The 17,670-nt window shown below is 43.0% G+C and overlaps 1 protein-coding gene and 1 long non-coding RNA gene across 8 annotated transcripts in view; one reads left to right on the top strand and one right to left on the bottom strand.

The window, feature by feature from the left end:
* The window catches only part of ATP11A (ATPase phospholipid transporting 11A), a 214,053-nt gene extending 207,810 nt beyond the window's left edge, over positions 1 to 6,243 (bottom strand). For 2 of the 4 annotated variants that reach the window (XM_037897098.2, XM_037897104.2), the window contains exon 1: positions 5,779 to 6,243. In XM_037897098.2, the coding sequence (XP_037753026.1) occupies positions 5,779 to 5,817 (39 nt within the window). In that variant the 5' untranslated portion in view covers positions 5,818 to 6,243. The remainder of the gene's footprint in view (positions 1 to 5,778) is intronic. The other 2 variants (XM_037897078.2, XM_037897089.2) reach the window with 1 other exon arrangement.
* A 68-nt stretch (positions 6,244 to 6,311) lies between these two features.
* Positions 6,312 to 14,639, top strand: LOC122463809. Of its 4 annotated transcripts, none has more exons than XR_006287430.1 (5): positions 6,312 to 6,675; positions 8,990 to 9,158; positions 9,648 to 9,756; positions 13,409 to 13,522; positions 14,465 to 14,639. It is a non-coding gene; the product is annotated as an uncharacterized LOC122463809 (long non-coding RNA). The 4 variants fall into 4 exon arrangements; XR_006287428.1 differs by having other exon boundaries at positions 6,312 to 7,283; XR_006287427.1 differs by having other exon boundaries at positions 6,313 to 8,882.
* Positions 14,640 to 17,670: the final 3,031 nt, after the last annotated feature.

The raw sequence follows: 17,670 nt of genomic DNA, 5'->3' as shown, positions 1-17,670 counted from the left end.
CCTGACCTCCATCTTCTTTTTTCGGGGCACAAGGGGGTGGGGGAAGGGACAGCAAGGAGAGAAGAAGAGCGTTAATGGTGCTTGCTTCCTGACTCCCCTCTGCATCTGGGCCTTGGCCATAAGTGGGGCTTGGTACAGAACACAGGCCCACCCCTCTCCACCAGGTCCTAGCCCAGGGCCCTGTGGGAAGGAACATCAGCAAATTCCTTCCGACAGAGTGTAAAAGTCTGCTGCCCTGAGTAACATCCGTCTTATGTGAACCTTCAGTTTGGGGTTTGTATACCCCCATCACAGACACAGAAGTTACTTTAACTTCATTGTAAAAAAATCGGCCAAAATTCAAGTCTATTTCTCCCCGTAAAAAGTCAGTCTAATTAACTTGGGGGGGGGGGGGGGGGGGACTTTAGGCTACAAGCTGTACAGATTTTTAATCATGTATATTAGGAAATTAATTTTCATTGTTTGCCATAAGAATCAAAACATGTTCAAGACTTCAGGGAACTGAATGGTTTAAACTTAAACAGTATATATTTAGTCAGAAGCTTCTGTTCTATATTACAGAAAAACTATGAATATTTGAACTTCATTATTCAATTAAGAACCCATGTACTATGCTCAACAAACTGAAACCCACTAAAGCACTACTTTCAGTAAACAAAACTCATATGGAAATATAAAACAAAATGTATATTCCTGTCACACCATTTATCCTCAAGGAACCCAAAGCATTTACAAACTGTTCAAATATTGGGATCTCTCATATAAGTTATTCCCCTACCCACAGCCCTGTAGGGGTGTACAGGACAGGGTATGTGTGGAAGCAGAGAATAATTCGCAGAAAGGAGGCAGAACGCATTTGGATTTGACTACACTGTTATTATTAGCACCTCTACTCTTCTAGAGTGTTCTCCCACCACTCAGGGAGATGGCATGGACACAGTATGATATTTGGAAGTGCTCAGCATACTGGTTAAAGTCAGGCTGCATTGGCAAACCAATGTCATTATCAAGGGTCCTCATACCTGGAACAAATAAGGAAACAAATGACTAACAATTCAGGTTAAACACTAGACAAAAACATTTCAAGATGCTAGCCAAAACAAACTTCACCCTGAACTAAGGGCATCAGATCCAAAAGTTTTTCATAACCTTGAAGTTACGCTGGACTTCACTGCTTTTGGACAGATTCCAACTGCAGCGAGGACTACAACCTCTCACCTTTGGTAAGCCAGGAGACCGACCTTTCCTTTTGAATAAAAAACCCCAATGTTTTAACCTCAAAACTACACAACTGGAAGTTATCTAGGACTGACAGAGACCACCTCACAGAAGCTACAACTAATTCAACAAGCAGCATTTGTTTACTAGCCAGAGAGTGAAGAGATTATATCACTCAGCCAAGTTTAGTCTGGATTCGGCCAGGGAAACACTATTAATCTGCAAAGCCTCTAATAGGCTAGCACCTGCATACCTTAGAGACCATTTATCCATTCACAATCCACCAAGACAACTACACACCACAAAACCATTGTAGCCAAAATGATTCAGGAAAAGAGTCAGGGGCAGAGAATTCTTAGTGGTAGGACCTCAGCTTACCACACGAAGTCAGACTAAGTCTGAGCTTGACATTGTGTACGCAAACATAAAACCGACCTTTTCTCTATGGCTTTCCTCCAGCAGTACCATCCCCCCTACTCACCAGCCTTTTAAAAAGTTCTGAAATGAGGACAAAGATGAGATGAGTGTGTGGGTGTCATCTATTCGGTAACAGTGATAAAGATCTATGCTATGGCATGGACATCTAATCACTCACACCAATCAGTTTCAGGGATGGCATTTAATATTGCAAGAGTATGTTTACTGCCGTGGTTAAATAAAACAGTTCAACCACTGAGTTGGGAAAAGCAACTGGCTAGACATCTACTTGCAGAGTTTTCTGAAGTGGTAAACCTTATAGTGTCCACAGCAGCTTCTTCCATGAGTTTTCATAAAAAATAATAATAAATAATTCAAATTTAAGAAACCAACAAGACGCACAGAGAAAATAGGAAAGATAGTTTACCTGCTCCAAGCAATGTAATAACATGCAACTGATGAAGTATGCATTCATAGAAGCCAGTCTAGAAAATCTGGTGAATTATAAAGATCTTTTTAATTCTCCCACATATCTTGACTTTATCCTGAAGCAGAAAGTTCTGAGCATTGAGAAATAGGAACACTCCATAATTCAGCTTATGAAGTGGTTGCATTTAAATTTTTAGCCTGTTTAATCATCAAAACTAAAAAGAAACTTAGATGATACAGTCCATCCTCCCACAAGTACATGATGATTTTTACATGGTCTCTCTCTTCTTAGAATATTCTCTAGCCTGGTTTTACCAAAGTTGTTTGCAGTACTTCCTCTGAAAGACTATTCGTTAGAACTTGGAAATCATTTTTCAAAACACAGCTATATCCAAAACTGGCCTTTGCTTAGGCCGGATCCTGCAATTGGATCTGCACTGACAAATCACTGCACCTAAATGACAGGTTTCAGAGTAGCAGCCGTGTTAGTCTGTATTCGCAAAAAGAAAAGGAGTGCTTGTGGCACCTTAGAGACTAACCAATTTATCTGAGCATAAGCTTTCCTGTTTCAGGCAGTTGATACATTTCCACTCCATACGGCTAAATGCAGTGCCTTACAGAAGCACTGCATTTAGCCGTATGGAGTGGAAATGTAAGGCACTGCATTTAGCCGTATGGAGTGGAAATCTATCAACTGCCTGAAACACGAAAGCTTATGCTCAGATAAATTGGTTAGTCTCTAAGGTGCCATAAGCACTCCTTTTCTTTTTCCACCTAAATGGAGACTTGCTGCCTACAATGGGGCTCTGCATATGTATAAGAGTACACCTGAGCTGAATCCTCCACAATGAAGATCCAATTGAAGGACTAAGACTTAAAGTTGTATAATATTTAGAAATGCCTCTCCTTTCTTCAGGGTTACATTCTAAAGATGTGTGAATATAGTTGCCATCCCACCCACCCACCCCTTAGCTGAAGCATTATAAGTCTTGCCACAAGGAAATCTCTTCAACACCCGTCATTTTATTCTCTTTGGTTTTTTCCCTCTAAACTCTTCTCATTTCCTTCCAATTTGTCCATATCTTTCTGGCTGAAGAGCTTAGAAAGAAACTGGGTACTTTAGCTACTGTTTCACCGAGAGTGAAAATCGTCTCCCTGACCTAGGACAAGATATTTCTGAACATGCAGTCCAAAAAAAACAACAACAACAAAAAAACCCCTACACATACATTGAACACCCGAAAGTCTCTTAGCATTACCCCCATCTCATAAAATATTTATGGTTTGGCTTCCCCCCATCCCCAAATGTACTAATTTGCATTAGTTCACATGTAGTTTCAATTTCCTGCCCATATTTCTAATCTCTCTGTATTGTTTCTGGTTTTAGTAGTAACTTAGTAAGCATATTGTTTACCCTCTCTTCCTGATCATCAGTGAGGATGTTAACGAAAGCCAGATTTAGCACTGTTCTTTTGACCCTCAATATACACTTTTCTCCAACTTAATACAACGCTAATTTTGATATCATTTGTTTGTCCTTTCATACAGATTTCAAAAACCATGTGCTTTGTTCATCTCAAAGTCAATTCATTTTTCCTCATATAAAGTAATGGCCATACTGTGTCAAACCAGTGGTACATCTAGCCCAGTATCCTGTCTTCCAACCGTGGCCAGGGCCAGATGCTTCAGAAGGAATTAACAGAAGGGGCCAGTTCTCAAGTGATCTATCGCCTGTCGTCCAGTCCCAACTTCTGATGGTCAGAGGTTCAGGGACACCCAGAGCTTGGGATCAGCATGACCATCTTGACTAACAGCCATTAATGGACCTATCTTCTGTGAACTGATCTAATTCTTTTTTGAACACTGTTATAATTTTGGCTTTCACAACATCCCCTGTCAATGAGTTCCACAGGCTGTGTGAAGAAGTACTTCCTTATGTTTGTTTTAGACCTGCAACCTATTATTTCATTGTGTGACCCTGGTTCTCGTGTTACATGAAGTGTTAAAGAACACTTCCCTATTCACTTTCTCCAAATCGTTCATGGTCTAATAGACCTCTGTCATATCCCCCTTAGTCGTCTCTTTTCTAAAATGAACAGTCCAGGTCTCTTTAATCTCGCCTCATATGGAAGCTGTTCTATACCCCTAACCATTTTCGTTGCCCTTCTCTGTACTTTTTTTCCCCCCAATTCTAATACATCTTTTTGAGACAGGGTGACCAGAACTGCATGCAGTATTCAAGGTGTGGGCATACCATAGGTTTATGATATTTTCTGTTTCATTATGTATTCCTTGCCTAACAGCTACTAACATTGGTAGCTTTTTGACTGCGGCTGCACATTGTGCGGATGTTTTCAGAAATCTATTCGCAATGACTCCAAGATCTCTTTTTTGAATGATAACTGCTAATTTAGAAACCATCATTTTGTACATATAGTTAGGATTATTTTTTTCTACATGTGCATTACTTTGCACTTAACAGTGAATGTCACCTTAGTTTTGTGAGAAATACCTGTAAATTCAATCCTTAAAAAATTCTAAATCAAATATGATTTGCTGTTAATGCTAATTCTGGTCCACTCTGGTAGTATTACTTATTTTTGTGTATAGTAAGTTGACCTTGTTTTAGGTAGGAAAGCTGACTTTTGCTTTAGTAAAAGAGTGCACAACAATACCCATACCTATTTGGGGAACACTAATAACTGTATAAACCATATCCATCATGTGCAATGATAAGCCCTGAAGGCTTCTCCTGACCTCCCTGCAAATCATGAGACTATCAAAAACTCATGACTGATCACTTACTGTCAGCCTTCAACAGAAAAGAAAATCACTGTCTGAACAGATTTATTCTGGTTCACTGTAATCAATTTGACAAAAATAACTGTTGTCTTGGAGTGCTACCTTAAGGGTTTGTATTTCACTAGGTTTGGTGTCAAGTATGTTATCTCAGATGTAAAGGCTTCCAAAAGCGGAAGACGGGACTTAGTAAACACAGCCACCCCTCTCTCGGTGGATTTTTTACCGTCGAGCAATAACAATATTCATCTTATTGCATCAAATATAGTTTTCACTTACTGAATAGCTCGAAACACTGTACTATTCAGCTACTCACCAGCGAATAGTTAGCCCATCAGCTAGTCAAAAATATTGTATCGACGCAACGCAAGGCGATTAGAGCCAGAACAAGTGTTTATACTTCGCCCTGTAAGCGCGTTCACATGAGAGGCACCTGCTGGTCCAGCCTGGAGAGTTCAAATCTCTCACGTCCTACAAGCAACTAGCGGCCGACACTGACCCGGCGCCGCCGCCGCGCTTTGCAGAAGGAAACGGGCCGGCGGAGAGGCAGGAAGCGAGGGGGCAGAGCTGGAAAGTGCGGGGAGTCCCGGGAGTACAGTGGTTTGCCGGTGTGCAAGTGCTCGCAGCCAGGCGCGCCCGCCACCGCTTCCACTGCAACCTGCTGCCGGGCCGAGTTCCCACCCCCGGCAGGGAGCGGAGCGGCGGCTCCCGAAGGCGACCAAGCGGTCACGGGGAGGGAGGATGGAGTGACGGGGGCTTCGCAGCGCCCTGGGGGTCACCGGGGCGCTTCCCCGGGCCAGCGTGGGTCCAACGCGGGCACTTGGCTCCCCCGCACGCCGGGGAGAAGCGGCCCCCGCGAGCGCCCCGCTGGGAGCGGCCGGCCGGGGAGTTCGCGGCGCGGCCCCGGGTACTTACATATCTGTTGATGAGCGTGCGGATGAGGCTGCAATCCATGGTGAGCCAGAGCCGCTCGGCGGCCGGGCTGCCTAGCTCGCCTCGCTTCCACTTTCCGCCTCCATGGAGCAGCGGCTGCTCCTCCTCAGCCGCCCGCACGCCCCCGCAAGGAAGCGGAGCACGACTCCCCCGCCCCGCTGCCGCCGCCGCCTCCTCCTCTTCCTCCTCCTCCCCCCGTGCTGCCCCGGCTAAATCATGCGTGCGCCAGGCTACCCATGTGTGCGCCGCTGCTCCTGCCGGCGCCTCATCCCCCCCGCGCAGGGGACTCGGCTCGAGCTGCTGCTGCCGCCCCTGGACACTTTGCAAGGAGGGAAAAGCCGGGCTGGGGGGGTGTCCCTGGCTGCCAGGCAGTGTTTTATTGAGCGTGCAGTTAGCTTTGCTCGCGAGCCCTGCCCGGCTCCCCCTCCCGCTTTGATCTTTGCCGGCTACTCAGGCAGTCCGCGTCATAAAGGGCGTGAGAGCATGCGCATTCCGCCTCCCCAGCCCCCTCCCGCAAATAACCCCCTCCCCTTCCCCACTCACGCAGTGCCGCGAGCTCCGCCCTTTTTACTCCTGTCCTGCGCTTCGCTCTGCGGCCGGCGGCCAGGGGGGCGCTCTCTGGGCACGGGTGACACACGCTCGGGTCTGCCGAAGCTGGGAGGTTTCGGACTGGAGCGTTTGCGTCCTGCTTCCCTCCCCCGATCCTGTCTCTTAACCCCAGGGGAAAACGCCCCGCCCTATAGCTGATTTTCCAGTCCTCTTTGACTCTTCCGCTGTGGCTTCAAGGAGCCTTCTCCTGCACGTTTTGCACACCCAAAAACACTCCTTGAACTCAGACGTGGGGGTGCAAAGAACGCAGGCTGATGCCGCAGAGGCCGGGTGAGTGCTTTACTCCGGGTAACACACACGTATTCTTTGCAACCCTTCCTTGTCCTTTGTCACTCACAACCCATCCGGAGGCAGGACAAAAGCTGCAGCGATAATCTCAGAAAGTGCTAGCACCCAACATCTGTGCACACGAGTTTGCAACAGAAAATCCGAAAAGCAGAGGAAGGTTCCCAACGCCTGTTGAAAGAGCGTATCCCATAAGTGGAGAAAAGAGCGGGAAGCGCCTCCTTTAATCACCTGACTGCAGAGCCCTAAACCCACAACTACCGAGCTACTGACGCCGCGGCCTAGCAGACAGTGGAGGGAGTGATAGCTAGAGCCCTCCCCGGAGGGGGGCGACCTTGGCGGAGCCGTGGGACAGCCCCAGAGCGCTCCCGCAGGTCCGAGCTGCGGCGGCTGGGAGCTCTCGGGCGGCAGAGCACGTGCAGCTCCAAGCCGGTGATGAGCGCTTCTCCCTTGTTTCCTTTGCTGTTGAGGGTGGGAAGTCGAGGAAAGGGAACTTTAGGTGGAGCAGCTGTTCAGTTTTCTCCGTGCAGGACTTTATTTGTAAAATTCCTAGGGGTGAAACCACACACAGGTCCCAACAGTGGCAAATCGAGGTAAATAGCGTGTGTCTCACACACACAAGGATGCTACAATCATGGAAAAATATACAGGGACTGGGAATATATGCCCAATGTGTTAAATACTCCTTTATTGGTAATGGGGGCGGGGGGGTTAAGGCCCATTCCTGCAAACAATTTACCCATGAGTAATCCCAATGTGTTCTATGGGTCTCATGACGCTTGTTTTTCACATCCGTTCTGGTTTCCCCTGAGTTTGCTAAAGGACTTGTTGAGAGGCTCTGAAGATGTTCTTTGTTAGTTTTCATACCTTAAGTGAAGGAGTAAGGCTGTAGAGATTTTACTTTAAACAAAAATTTCCTTTCACCAGAATTAATTAAAATAAAATATTTTGTTTTAGTTAAATAAGTGTTTTTTAAAGAGCAAACCAAACCCAAAGTATTTTATATAGTCGAACTAAAAATCCCTTCCTGTCTAGGGCCGTAATGATGCAGCCTGCTTTGCATGGCCTAGATCATGGCCTAGATTAGTCAACTTTCACTCTCTTGGTCCCTGTGTTGTCAAAATTCACTAGTTCTCCAACCATCATAAAATGTCCTAGGCCAGACAATTCCTGAAACTTCTAATGTGGAAAAAAAAAACCCAACAATGTATATTTTTATTGTGTTTTTTGAGTTCTTTATACATCCTGGAAAAAAAATAAGGGCACAGGTCCAACATTTTTTTCCTCTGTTCAGGTCACCTTTAATTTAGCCACATAGTATACATTCAGGATTGTTTATTACTCCTTAGACCCACAAAATGTGCAATTTAATATACGGTATGTGCAATGTGGTCAAGCTAACATTGCTATTCAAACTTAAAGGGACATCAGTTTAAAAACTGAGTTTCTGTACCTTTGTTAGTGATAAATATTTATTAACTTTTGCATTTATAGTAACTCTTTGTCATACTAATGTTTACAGCCTTTACATTGCAGTAATTAATTTCCCTGAGGATGAGAGGTGAAACATTGAAAACACACACACGCTCTCTCTCTCTCTTAAAAGAGCAATGGAAAGGGTTTTACACCACCATTCTATGAAGAACTAAATACGTGGTGGCCAGACTGTGGATTTGTTCAGTTCCATAGTGCCATGGATAGTTAAAACCTATTTGGAATTCCTAGCATTTACCATGGTTTATTAAACATGTTTTAGATATGTTTTAGTGCCTATTAAAATCTTAAAGAGGTTTTGTTTCCTGGAAAAATCATAGTGAGAATGAGCTGGATGTATTTCTGATTTTTTGACATATTTCTTCCTAATTTTCTGACAATATGTACCTGGGCTTGCTCTTTATATCCTATCTGCAATAGCAGAGAGCATGACAACAAAATTCCATTATATTAATAAGTGAGGATCTAGAGGACTAAAACCCAGGTTTGCAGGGCTCTTGGTGATCAACACTTTCACACCAGCAGCCATAGGAGAACTGTGATCCATGTGCTATAAATGCTGGGGGAAGGGGTAAAGCTAATCACCACAGGAAGTGCTACCCATAGAAGACTCAGTTGGTAGCACCCCATGACCTTTGGTCCACGTGCACTATTTAAGCATGGAGGGAGTTCCAGGAAGATGTATAAGCACCTTAGAAGTACGTAACCTGTTGTTCCAACAGGCCCTGTTTTGGCTTCTGGTTCTGTTGTTGGGTTCTGACCCTTGGTTTGAGTGCTGATTCCTGTTTCTGGTTCTGACCACTAGGCCTGACTTCTGGTCCTACCCGCTATACCAGACTGAGCACATCCTGGTTGTGATATAACCTGCAAGATGTCCTGTATTTCCTAATTTAATAACAAAATCCTCTAACAGAACATACTACAGCTTTTAACTATGATTTTATAAGCAGCAGAGACAGTCATATGAGCTAATTGTAAGTAACTTAATTTGGTTTGTGTCTACACAGTTGCTTTTTCTACCATCATAATAGTGGTTGTACTTCTACCTTTACCATACTACTTCACTATGTTTATCTCAATTATTTGTATCAGATAGTTCCTCAGCAAGGTATACAGTACTTAGCAGCCACAGAGCAACCTTTTCTGCATGAAGGTCAATGCATTCTGGAATGTCTTTACACACACAGCTATAGAAGGACCAGACTTGCCCACAGTGTAAACTACGTGTTAAACTAGAAGAGCTCTGTTTAAACTTGAAAGCTTGTTTCTCTCACCAACAGAAGTTGGTCCAATAAAAGATATTCCCTCCCCCACTGTTAAGAAGATAAACAGCCTCCTCCGAGACTCACGTTTTGGTGGGGTGAAACACAAAACAGTGTTAGCTGCTATGGTTACAAACATACCAATTACTTCTTTCACTCACCTGCCTTCCTTTTCCTACACTTACACAAGTGCATTAACAGGTGCTTCTTGCTGGAATAGTAATGAGCCTTAGTAGTGGAAGCCACCCCTATAACCAGGGTAGAGGAAGATATAAACAAGCAGGGAATAAGCAACTGTTGGAATCTACAGGTAAAGTGGGTATTTCTTCTCTCTTTGCTGCTATGTTGAATTAGGCTTTGCCTTTTTCTATTCACTTAGGAGTTGCAATAAGGTTAGCCTTGTCTTATGTCTCTACTTTAGGCTTTAGTATGTTGGTTTTGCAACGAGTTCCTTGCTGTTCGATTACTGTGAATGTATACCACTCATGCAGTATTGGGGTCTAGATGAGGAAAGCCTTCTTTCTCATTTTAGGGCTTTAAAGGCTCAGAATATTCTTTTTGCTATTGTATTTTATTTTCACATAACACCTCATTGTTGCTCTGATTCTAATCCTGATGTACAACTGTCTTTGCCTAATTTCATAGAACTGGAAGGGACCCTGAGAGGTCATCTAGTCCAGTCCCCTGCACTCATGGCAGGACTAAGTATCTAGACCATTCCTGACGGGTGTGTATCTAACCAGCTCTTAAAAATCTCCAATGATGGAGATTCCACAACCTCCCTCGGCAATTTATTCCAGTACTTAACCACCCTGACAGTTAGGAAGCTTTTCCTAATGTCCAACCTAAACCTCCCCTCCTGCAATTTAAGCCTATTGCTTCTTGTCCTATCCTCAGAGGTTAAGAAGAACAATTTTTCTTCCTCCTTCTTGTAACAACCTTTTACATACATGAAAACTGTTATGTCCCCTCTCAGTCTTCTCTTTTCCAGACTAAACAAACCCAATTTTTTCAATCTTCCCTCATAGGTCATGTTTTCTAGACCTTTAATCATTTTTGTTGCTCTTCTCTGGACTCTCTCTAATTTGTCCACATCCTTCCTGAAATGTGGAATCTGGACACAATAGTTAAGGCCTAATCAGAGTGGAGTAGAGCGGAAGAATTACTTCTCGTGTCTTGCTTACAGCGCTCCTGCTAATACATTCCAGAATGATGTTCACTTTTTTTGCAACAGCGTTACACTGTTGACTCATATTTAGCTTGTGACCCCCCAGATCCCTTTCCAGAGTGTTCTTTCCTAGGCAGTCATTTCCCATTTTGTATGTGTGCAACTGATTGATTGTTCCTTCCTAAATGGAGTACTTTGCATTTGTCCGTATTGAGTTTCATCCTATTTACTTCAGACCGTTTCTCCAGTTTGTCCAGATAATTTGAATTTTAATCCTATCCTCCAAAGCACTTGCAATCCCTCCCAGCTTGGTATCGTCCGCAAACTTTATAAGTGTACTCACTATACCATTATCTGAATCATTGATGAAGATATTGAACAGAACCAGACCTCGAACTGATCCCTGCGGGACCCCACTCATTAGGCCCTTCCAGTATGACTGTGAACCACTGATAACTTCTCTCTGGGAATGGTTCTCCAACCAGTTTTGCACCCACCTTATAGTAGCTCCATCTAGGTTGCATTTCCCTGGTTTGTTTATGAGAAGGTCATGCAAGACCATATCAAAAGCTTTACTAAAGTCAAGATATACCATGTCTGCCTCCCCTCCCCACCATCCACAAGGCTTGTTACCTTGTCAAAGAAAGCTATCGGGTTGGTTTGACACGATTTTGTTTTTGACAAATCTATGCTGACTGTTACTTATCACCTTATTATCTTCTAGACGTTTGCAAACTGATTGCTTAATTATTAACTCCATTATCTTTCCAGGTACAGAAGTTAAGCTGACTGGTCTGTAATTTCCTGGGTTGTCCTTATTTCCCTTTTTATAGATGGGCATTATATTTGCCCTTTTCCAGTCTTCTGGAATCTCTTCCGTCTTCCATGACTTTTCAAAGATAATGGCTAATGGCTCAGATATCTCCTCAGTCAGATCCTTGAATATTCTAGGATGCATTTCATCAGGCCCTGGTGACTTGAAGACATCTAATTTGTCCAAGTAATTTTTAACTTGTTCTTTCCCTATTTTAGCCTCTTCTGTTCCTACCTCATTTTCACTGGCATTCACTACGTTAGGCGTCCGATCACCACCAACCTTCTTGGTGAAAACCAAAACAAAGAAGTCATTAAGCACCCTTACCGTTTCCACATTTTCTGTTGTTATTTCCCCCCCCCCCCTCATTGAGTAACGGGCCTGCCCTGTCCTTGGTCTTCTCTTGGTTTCTAATGTATTTATAGAATGTTTTCTTGTTACCCTTTATGTCTCTGGCTAGTTTGATCTCAATTTACCATTGTTCTGATCAGCATGTCAAACCACCCAGTATATCATAAATTCTGATAACATCACATCTATATGGCTTGCAAACTGTCTCTTGCTGCCTGTGTGGTGGTGGGTGGGGAGGGGGGAATGGTTATAAAAAAGCAACCAGTTTATCCTGGGGGTCAGGTAGTTGACAGTCACTGTTATGTAATGTGAAAATAACTGGATGGACTGGTGCTATTTAGCAGAACTAGCATGCACCATAAGGTACTTATCACATTGGAAATTTTACTTTTAAAATTCTTTTCTAGCTACTGAAATGGGTAACTGATTCCAAATCAGCAAAGTAAATAAAATTCCGTTTTAATGTCCTCTGTGATTACCATTCTTCTGCTTTAGTGCTCAAAAAAGACCTCTTTTAGTGGCTTGTTCTTTCCCACCAAATAAAGCACTCAAATTAGTAGCATCAGCATTTTTAGATTCAAAAAGGTTGTGGGTTCATGTTTCTGAACAATATCTGCATTTTTTTTTTCCTGACTTGGTCTTCAATCTTTTTACAGCCATTTACTTAGGAAGCTTGAGTGATTTTTACAAATCAATACCATAAAGTAAATACGTTCGTTTTTGTAATGGTAAATATTGTATTACCTTTTTGGTTCAGAAAAAAAGTATGCAATAATACAGTCATCAAGTTTCCCTATTTAGAAAGGTTAATGCAAATTAGAGTACAATGGTCTCTATGAAATCTAGGACATGTTGTTTCTGGGTATTTTCTTAAGTTGAAAGACAATTCTGTCTTCAACTCGTATTAACAAACCAACGGCAAATCTATTCTACTTATCAATAGTCAAAGAAATTTGTCAAATGCAATTTTCTGAAGTCCTTCAATATTAATAGCCCACAAAAGCTTTTCGATATGCTTGTACCATGTGTCCAAACTTGTTGCCAATGTTACAAGCTTGTTTGGTGGAAAACTAGTTCTTAAAGATGCTGCTATGCTTTTCCCTTAGCACTGCTATGTCTGGTTGATCTTGGGTATTAAAGAGGCTTGGCATTTTGAGCATTGTCTGTATTGGAAATCTTGCTTTTGAGGAAACATGGTGTGATGCAGCACTTTGTAGGCAGGCTCATTGAGGTGTATGAGGTCCCTGAAGCCCTCACCCGTGACCACATTCAATTCCACCGTGTCACTTGTGGTGTAACGGCCACAGTCATTGAGTCTCTTTTTTTTCCTTGGGGACCTTGTCTGCAATTGCAGTAAAGTTAGTGGTCTAAGTTTACTTCAACTTGTTGATATATGAATAGAAATCAGTTCAATTAAGCAGGCAATAATTTATCCCAGGCTTGTCCTGACTGGGACATACCAGTGGAAATCTTGCACCCTAAATGAGGGGAAAGAATTGGAAATACGGAGACATAAACTGAAAAAAAATTTGCTTAGATATACAAGAATAAAAATTATATTCACAACTTTTCATTAACTTAACTTTAATGTGTAACTTATTGTTTTGTAACTTTTGTATATGAACACAGGCTAGAATTCCATCCTGTCCTGGGGCACACCATTCATTTGAGTCTCATTCAGAGCAGGAAGATGATGGCATCAAAAATCCTGGACATGTACACTGGGAAGGGAAGAATTAACCAGTAGGTACTACTGGTTAGCCACCACATCCAGGGAATGACTGGAATCTGTTAGTCTTCCTGGAGCCTTTATAAGGAAGCGGAAGGAAGGGCTAAATCCATAAAGGCACTTAGGTGCCTTGCCATCCAGTGGAATCCATAGCCTTGAGTTAAGTGCCTAGAGCCCCTATATGGTCATGGAGAGAAATAGGGCCCCTAACCACTGGGCTATAGAGTTATTCTCTCACTCTTTCTGACCCAATGCATATTTATTTATACACCATAGTAGAGCTTCAACAGGAGAGACTGACAAAGACCCACTCCTTAATATCCCATAGCCCAGTGATTAGAACACACACCAGAGAACACTCAAGTTCAAAGCCATCTGCCTCATCAAGCAGAGGGGAGAGCTTAACCAGCGTCCCACATACCAGGTGAGTGTCCTAACCAATGAGATTTATGGGTTATAAAGGAAGCCTTTTATTCCTGCCTCACCTTGGATATTTCGTGTGGACTTAGGTGTGCTCTGAGTATGTCTAATGAATGGGGGCGCCTACCTTAAGCATTCCACTGGCATATAGGTGTGAGAGGCCCTATCTGCCAGGATTGAGGTGGCGTACGCATGCCCAGCAGTAGAATCGTAGCTGTCTCTGGGATTTTAATGGCAGAAATTCAGGCACATCCGGAATTAGGCAGCATTTGAGCAGGGGTTTTAAGAATCTTGGTGATGCTAAAATGTTGAACTTAAGCTGTTAGATCCTTTTGTGGACCTCGGCCAAAATTGCTAAGAGTTGCTGGGAGTGGGGAAGCAGTTCTGTGGGGACAGCCTGGCAAAAAACGTGGTGCCTCACAGGATAAATACTATGAAAAGACTGAGTTTGCCTTTTCTATGTTTGACTAGCTAGCTTGGAGGAAGGGAAAGAGTTGCATTTGATGGTTTGCATTTGAGTCTTTTTTTCTTTGCAGGGAAGAAAAAACTTTGAAAGACTGTTTTTACCAGCAATCTGCCTGCAAGCCTTAGTTTCTCTGTGTTGTGGAAAGAAGGCACTCCCCAAAGTAGTCTGAGAAATAGCTAGAGACTGCCATACCTTCTTTTGAGGAGGGAAGATACCCCAAATATTTTTTTTTTATTTTATTTTTTTAATAGGCTGGCTCCAGCCTTCATTTACTTTGTACTGAGAGAGAGAAGTGATCTCGGGAAATAGGTTGGTCACAGAGGAGCAGGCATCAGTGTAATCTTGTTCAGGACCTAAGACTGGAGGTTCCAGATGCAGGGTGGGTGTCCCCTATGGCTACAAGCGTGCTCACTCAGTAGAGACTCTTGGAACCCCAACATGTGCAATGAAACTATATTTGTTCTGCTGTGTCTGAGACTATACTGCTCATGGTAGAGGAAAGAGGATTTGACCCATCAGTGTTCAGATACTTAGGTCTGGTCTACACTGGTGGGGGGGATGTTGATCTAAGTTATGCAACTTCAGCTATGTGAATAACATAGCTGAAGTCGACGTAGTTAGATCTACTCACCACTGTGTCTTCACTGTGGTGAGTTGACAGCCAACGCTCCCCCGTCGACTCCACCTGCGCTTTCACTCCGGTGGAGTACCGGAGTCGACGGGAGAACGCTTAGCGGTTGACTTATCGTGTCTAGACTAGATGTGATAGATCGACCCCCGCTGGATCGATCGTTGCCCGTCAATCCTGCGGGTAATGTAGACAAGCCCTTAGATAGAATACAGTATACAGAGGGATGGCTGTCTTACTGGGAATTGTTCCAGGGAACTAAAGCGTAATGCTAGTGAGCGCTAATGAGTAATGCTAAAGTAAGACAATAGTAACAGTCTCTGTGTAATGGGGATGTATTTGGGCAGTAGTTTATGTAATGTTAAATACTGTGATTAAGTGCCACCAACAATGCTCACCACTTTAGAAGCTACAAATAGACGTGTATACTAGACTGCTCCCACAGCAGTCACTTAGTGTTGGCCCACTTAAAGACTGGTATGATTGGTGCTGTTCTGCCCCTTCCATATCCTATTGATTCAGTACAACTGGCTAGTGCTGGGGTGGAAGAATGGGAGTATGACAAGGGCATGGGGGTAGAGATCTTCAGATCTTTAGATGAAAGGAACTCTTAAGTACGAATTACTCTAATTCTTGGCTCTGTTCCTTTTATCTGTTTCCTGAAATCACTGCTTACTGGCATCTAACTAGATACAAATCTCCATTTTCAAATTACGCTGTTATTACAAAAGAGGTATTATAGGCTACAGCCCTTAAGACTAATGACTGCAACGATAGTTTACTGTTCGGAGTCACAGTAGCAACTTAAAACCAGTTTAAAGAAACGAGCACTACCGTTGAAATGTGGGGGACTGCCCTGACAAGATCTAGTGGGTGGACGTTTTCAGACCTAAACACACTCAGAACAATCATTTTAATGGATATGATTTATATCCAAAATAAAAAGAATTGTCATACTTTTCTTGAAACCAAGTACAGTAAATTAAGGGTCATCCTTTCCCATGCACCCGGAAGTATGTATGCAAAAGAAGACTGTATAAACTGCTGGAACTCCAAATTTCTACTTCCCACTTTTCCAACAAATTGCTCTGAGGAGAAAGGAGTATGCCACCTCCCTGCCCCTTCAAAAGAGAAGTGATTTAGGCCCCTAAAGCAAACTGAGGCTATTAAGGAGCAAAACTGGCAACATTTGAAGTGATTTATGAAGGTTTCCGTGCTTTGAAGTCATGAAGTAGGAATTCTTTCTTTGAGACGACTGGCCCTTAGGCTGCATTTCTGTCTTCATTTACAACTATGCGGCCCCATTAACATCAATGAAATTACTTGGGTGTAACTGAAATTACTTCCCCTTCCATCCTCTTAAAAAAACTAAAAAAGCACAACCTCAATGTACATTAATTTATTAATAAAAATGTAATGGCATTGTGGATTTTTATGAGGATCTGCTCTCGGGCATAAAAAGTGGCATGAGAGAAAGTACGAAGATGCTTGTGGGAAAATTTGACTAATAGGAAACTGAGTCTGGCATAATTGGATGGACAGAGGTGGGGAGACATGGCTCCATATCATGTAAGAGTGAATAAAACTATGGCCTGATTATCTGCTTACACACACGTTGCAAAACATCAGGAATAGTTTCTCTGCCCACTGCCAATCATCTATTTCTGTATATATTAGTATTACACCTGTGCTTGGCGCCATACAAACACATATGAATATGCAGTCCTTAATCTAAAGAGATCTTTGATTTCTTGAGCAAACCTATAGCTAATGTTTTGTGCCGTAAGGGACTGATCAAAAGGTAGCTCGCTAGACCCTCTGCCCCCCCTGCTCTCTCCAGGAGAGAGAAAAGGGCTAGGTTGAAAAACAGGACCAAGTTATGTTGCATGCACTATATAAATGAACAGTATCAGAGTGGCAGCCTTGTTAGTCTGTATCCACAAAAAGAACAGGAGTACTTGCGGCACCTTAGAGACTAACAAATGTATTAGAGCATAAGCTTTCGTGGGCTACAGCCCACTTCACCGGATGCATAGGATGGAACATATAGTAAGAAGATATATATCAACTTCCCACTTATCTGTGGATATACACACACACATACAGATAAGTGGGAAGTTGATATGTATCTTCTTACTATATGTTCCATTCTATGCATCCGGTGAAGTGGGCTGTAGCCCACGAAAGCTTATGCTCTAATACATTTGTTAGTCTCTAAGGTGCCGCAAGTACTCCTGTTCTTTTTATATAAATGAAGAGGAACTTGCTGTAGACAGGCTTGTAGGGGAACTCATGAAAAAATGATAGCTAAAACTGTATATGTTTCCTATCTTTATTGTTGATCTCTACAGTGTTTAGATTTATGTGAGACTTATGTTAAACTTAGTCTCTGCTTTGAGTGGTGCTGTGGTCCCACAGAAAATGTTGTCCCCGCCTCAGGCGTAGAAAGAAGGTGTGTTGCTGATTGGTCTGCTCGATGACTTGATTTCACAAAGGCTCCTGGCTCTTTCACTAAGGGGGACCCCCGGACAAGAAGGCAAATATTTTACCCTTCCCACAAACACCCACAGGAAGAGGTAATAGAACTCAAATCCACTTCTTGCCTCAGTTACCAACCCTTCTCAGTTCCTGCAACCTCACGTGCCCTG

This window comes from Chelonia mydas, chromosome 1, assembly GCF_015237465.2.
Source record: "Chelonia mydas isolate rCheMyd1 chromosome 1, rCheMyd1.pri.v2, whole genome shotgun sequence".
Classification (NCBI taxonomy): domain Eukaryota; kingdom Metazoa; phylum Chordata; order Testudines; family Cheloniidae; genus Chelonia; species Chelonia mydas.
This window is presented reverse-complemented; position numbering and strand designations above follow the sequence as displayed.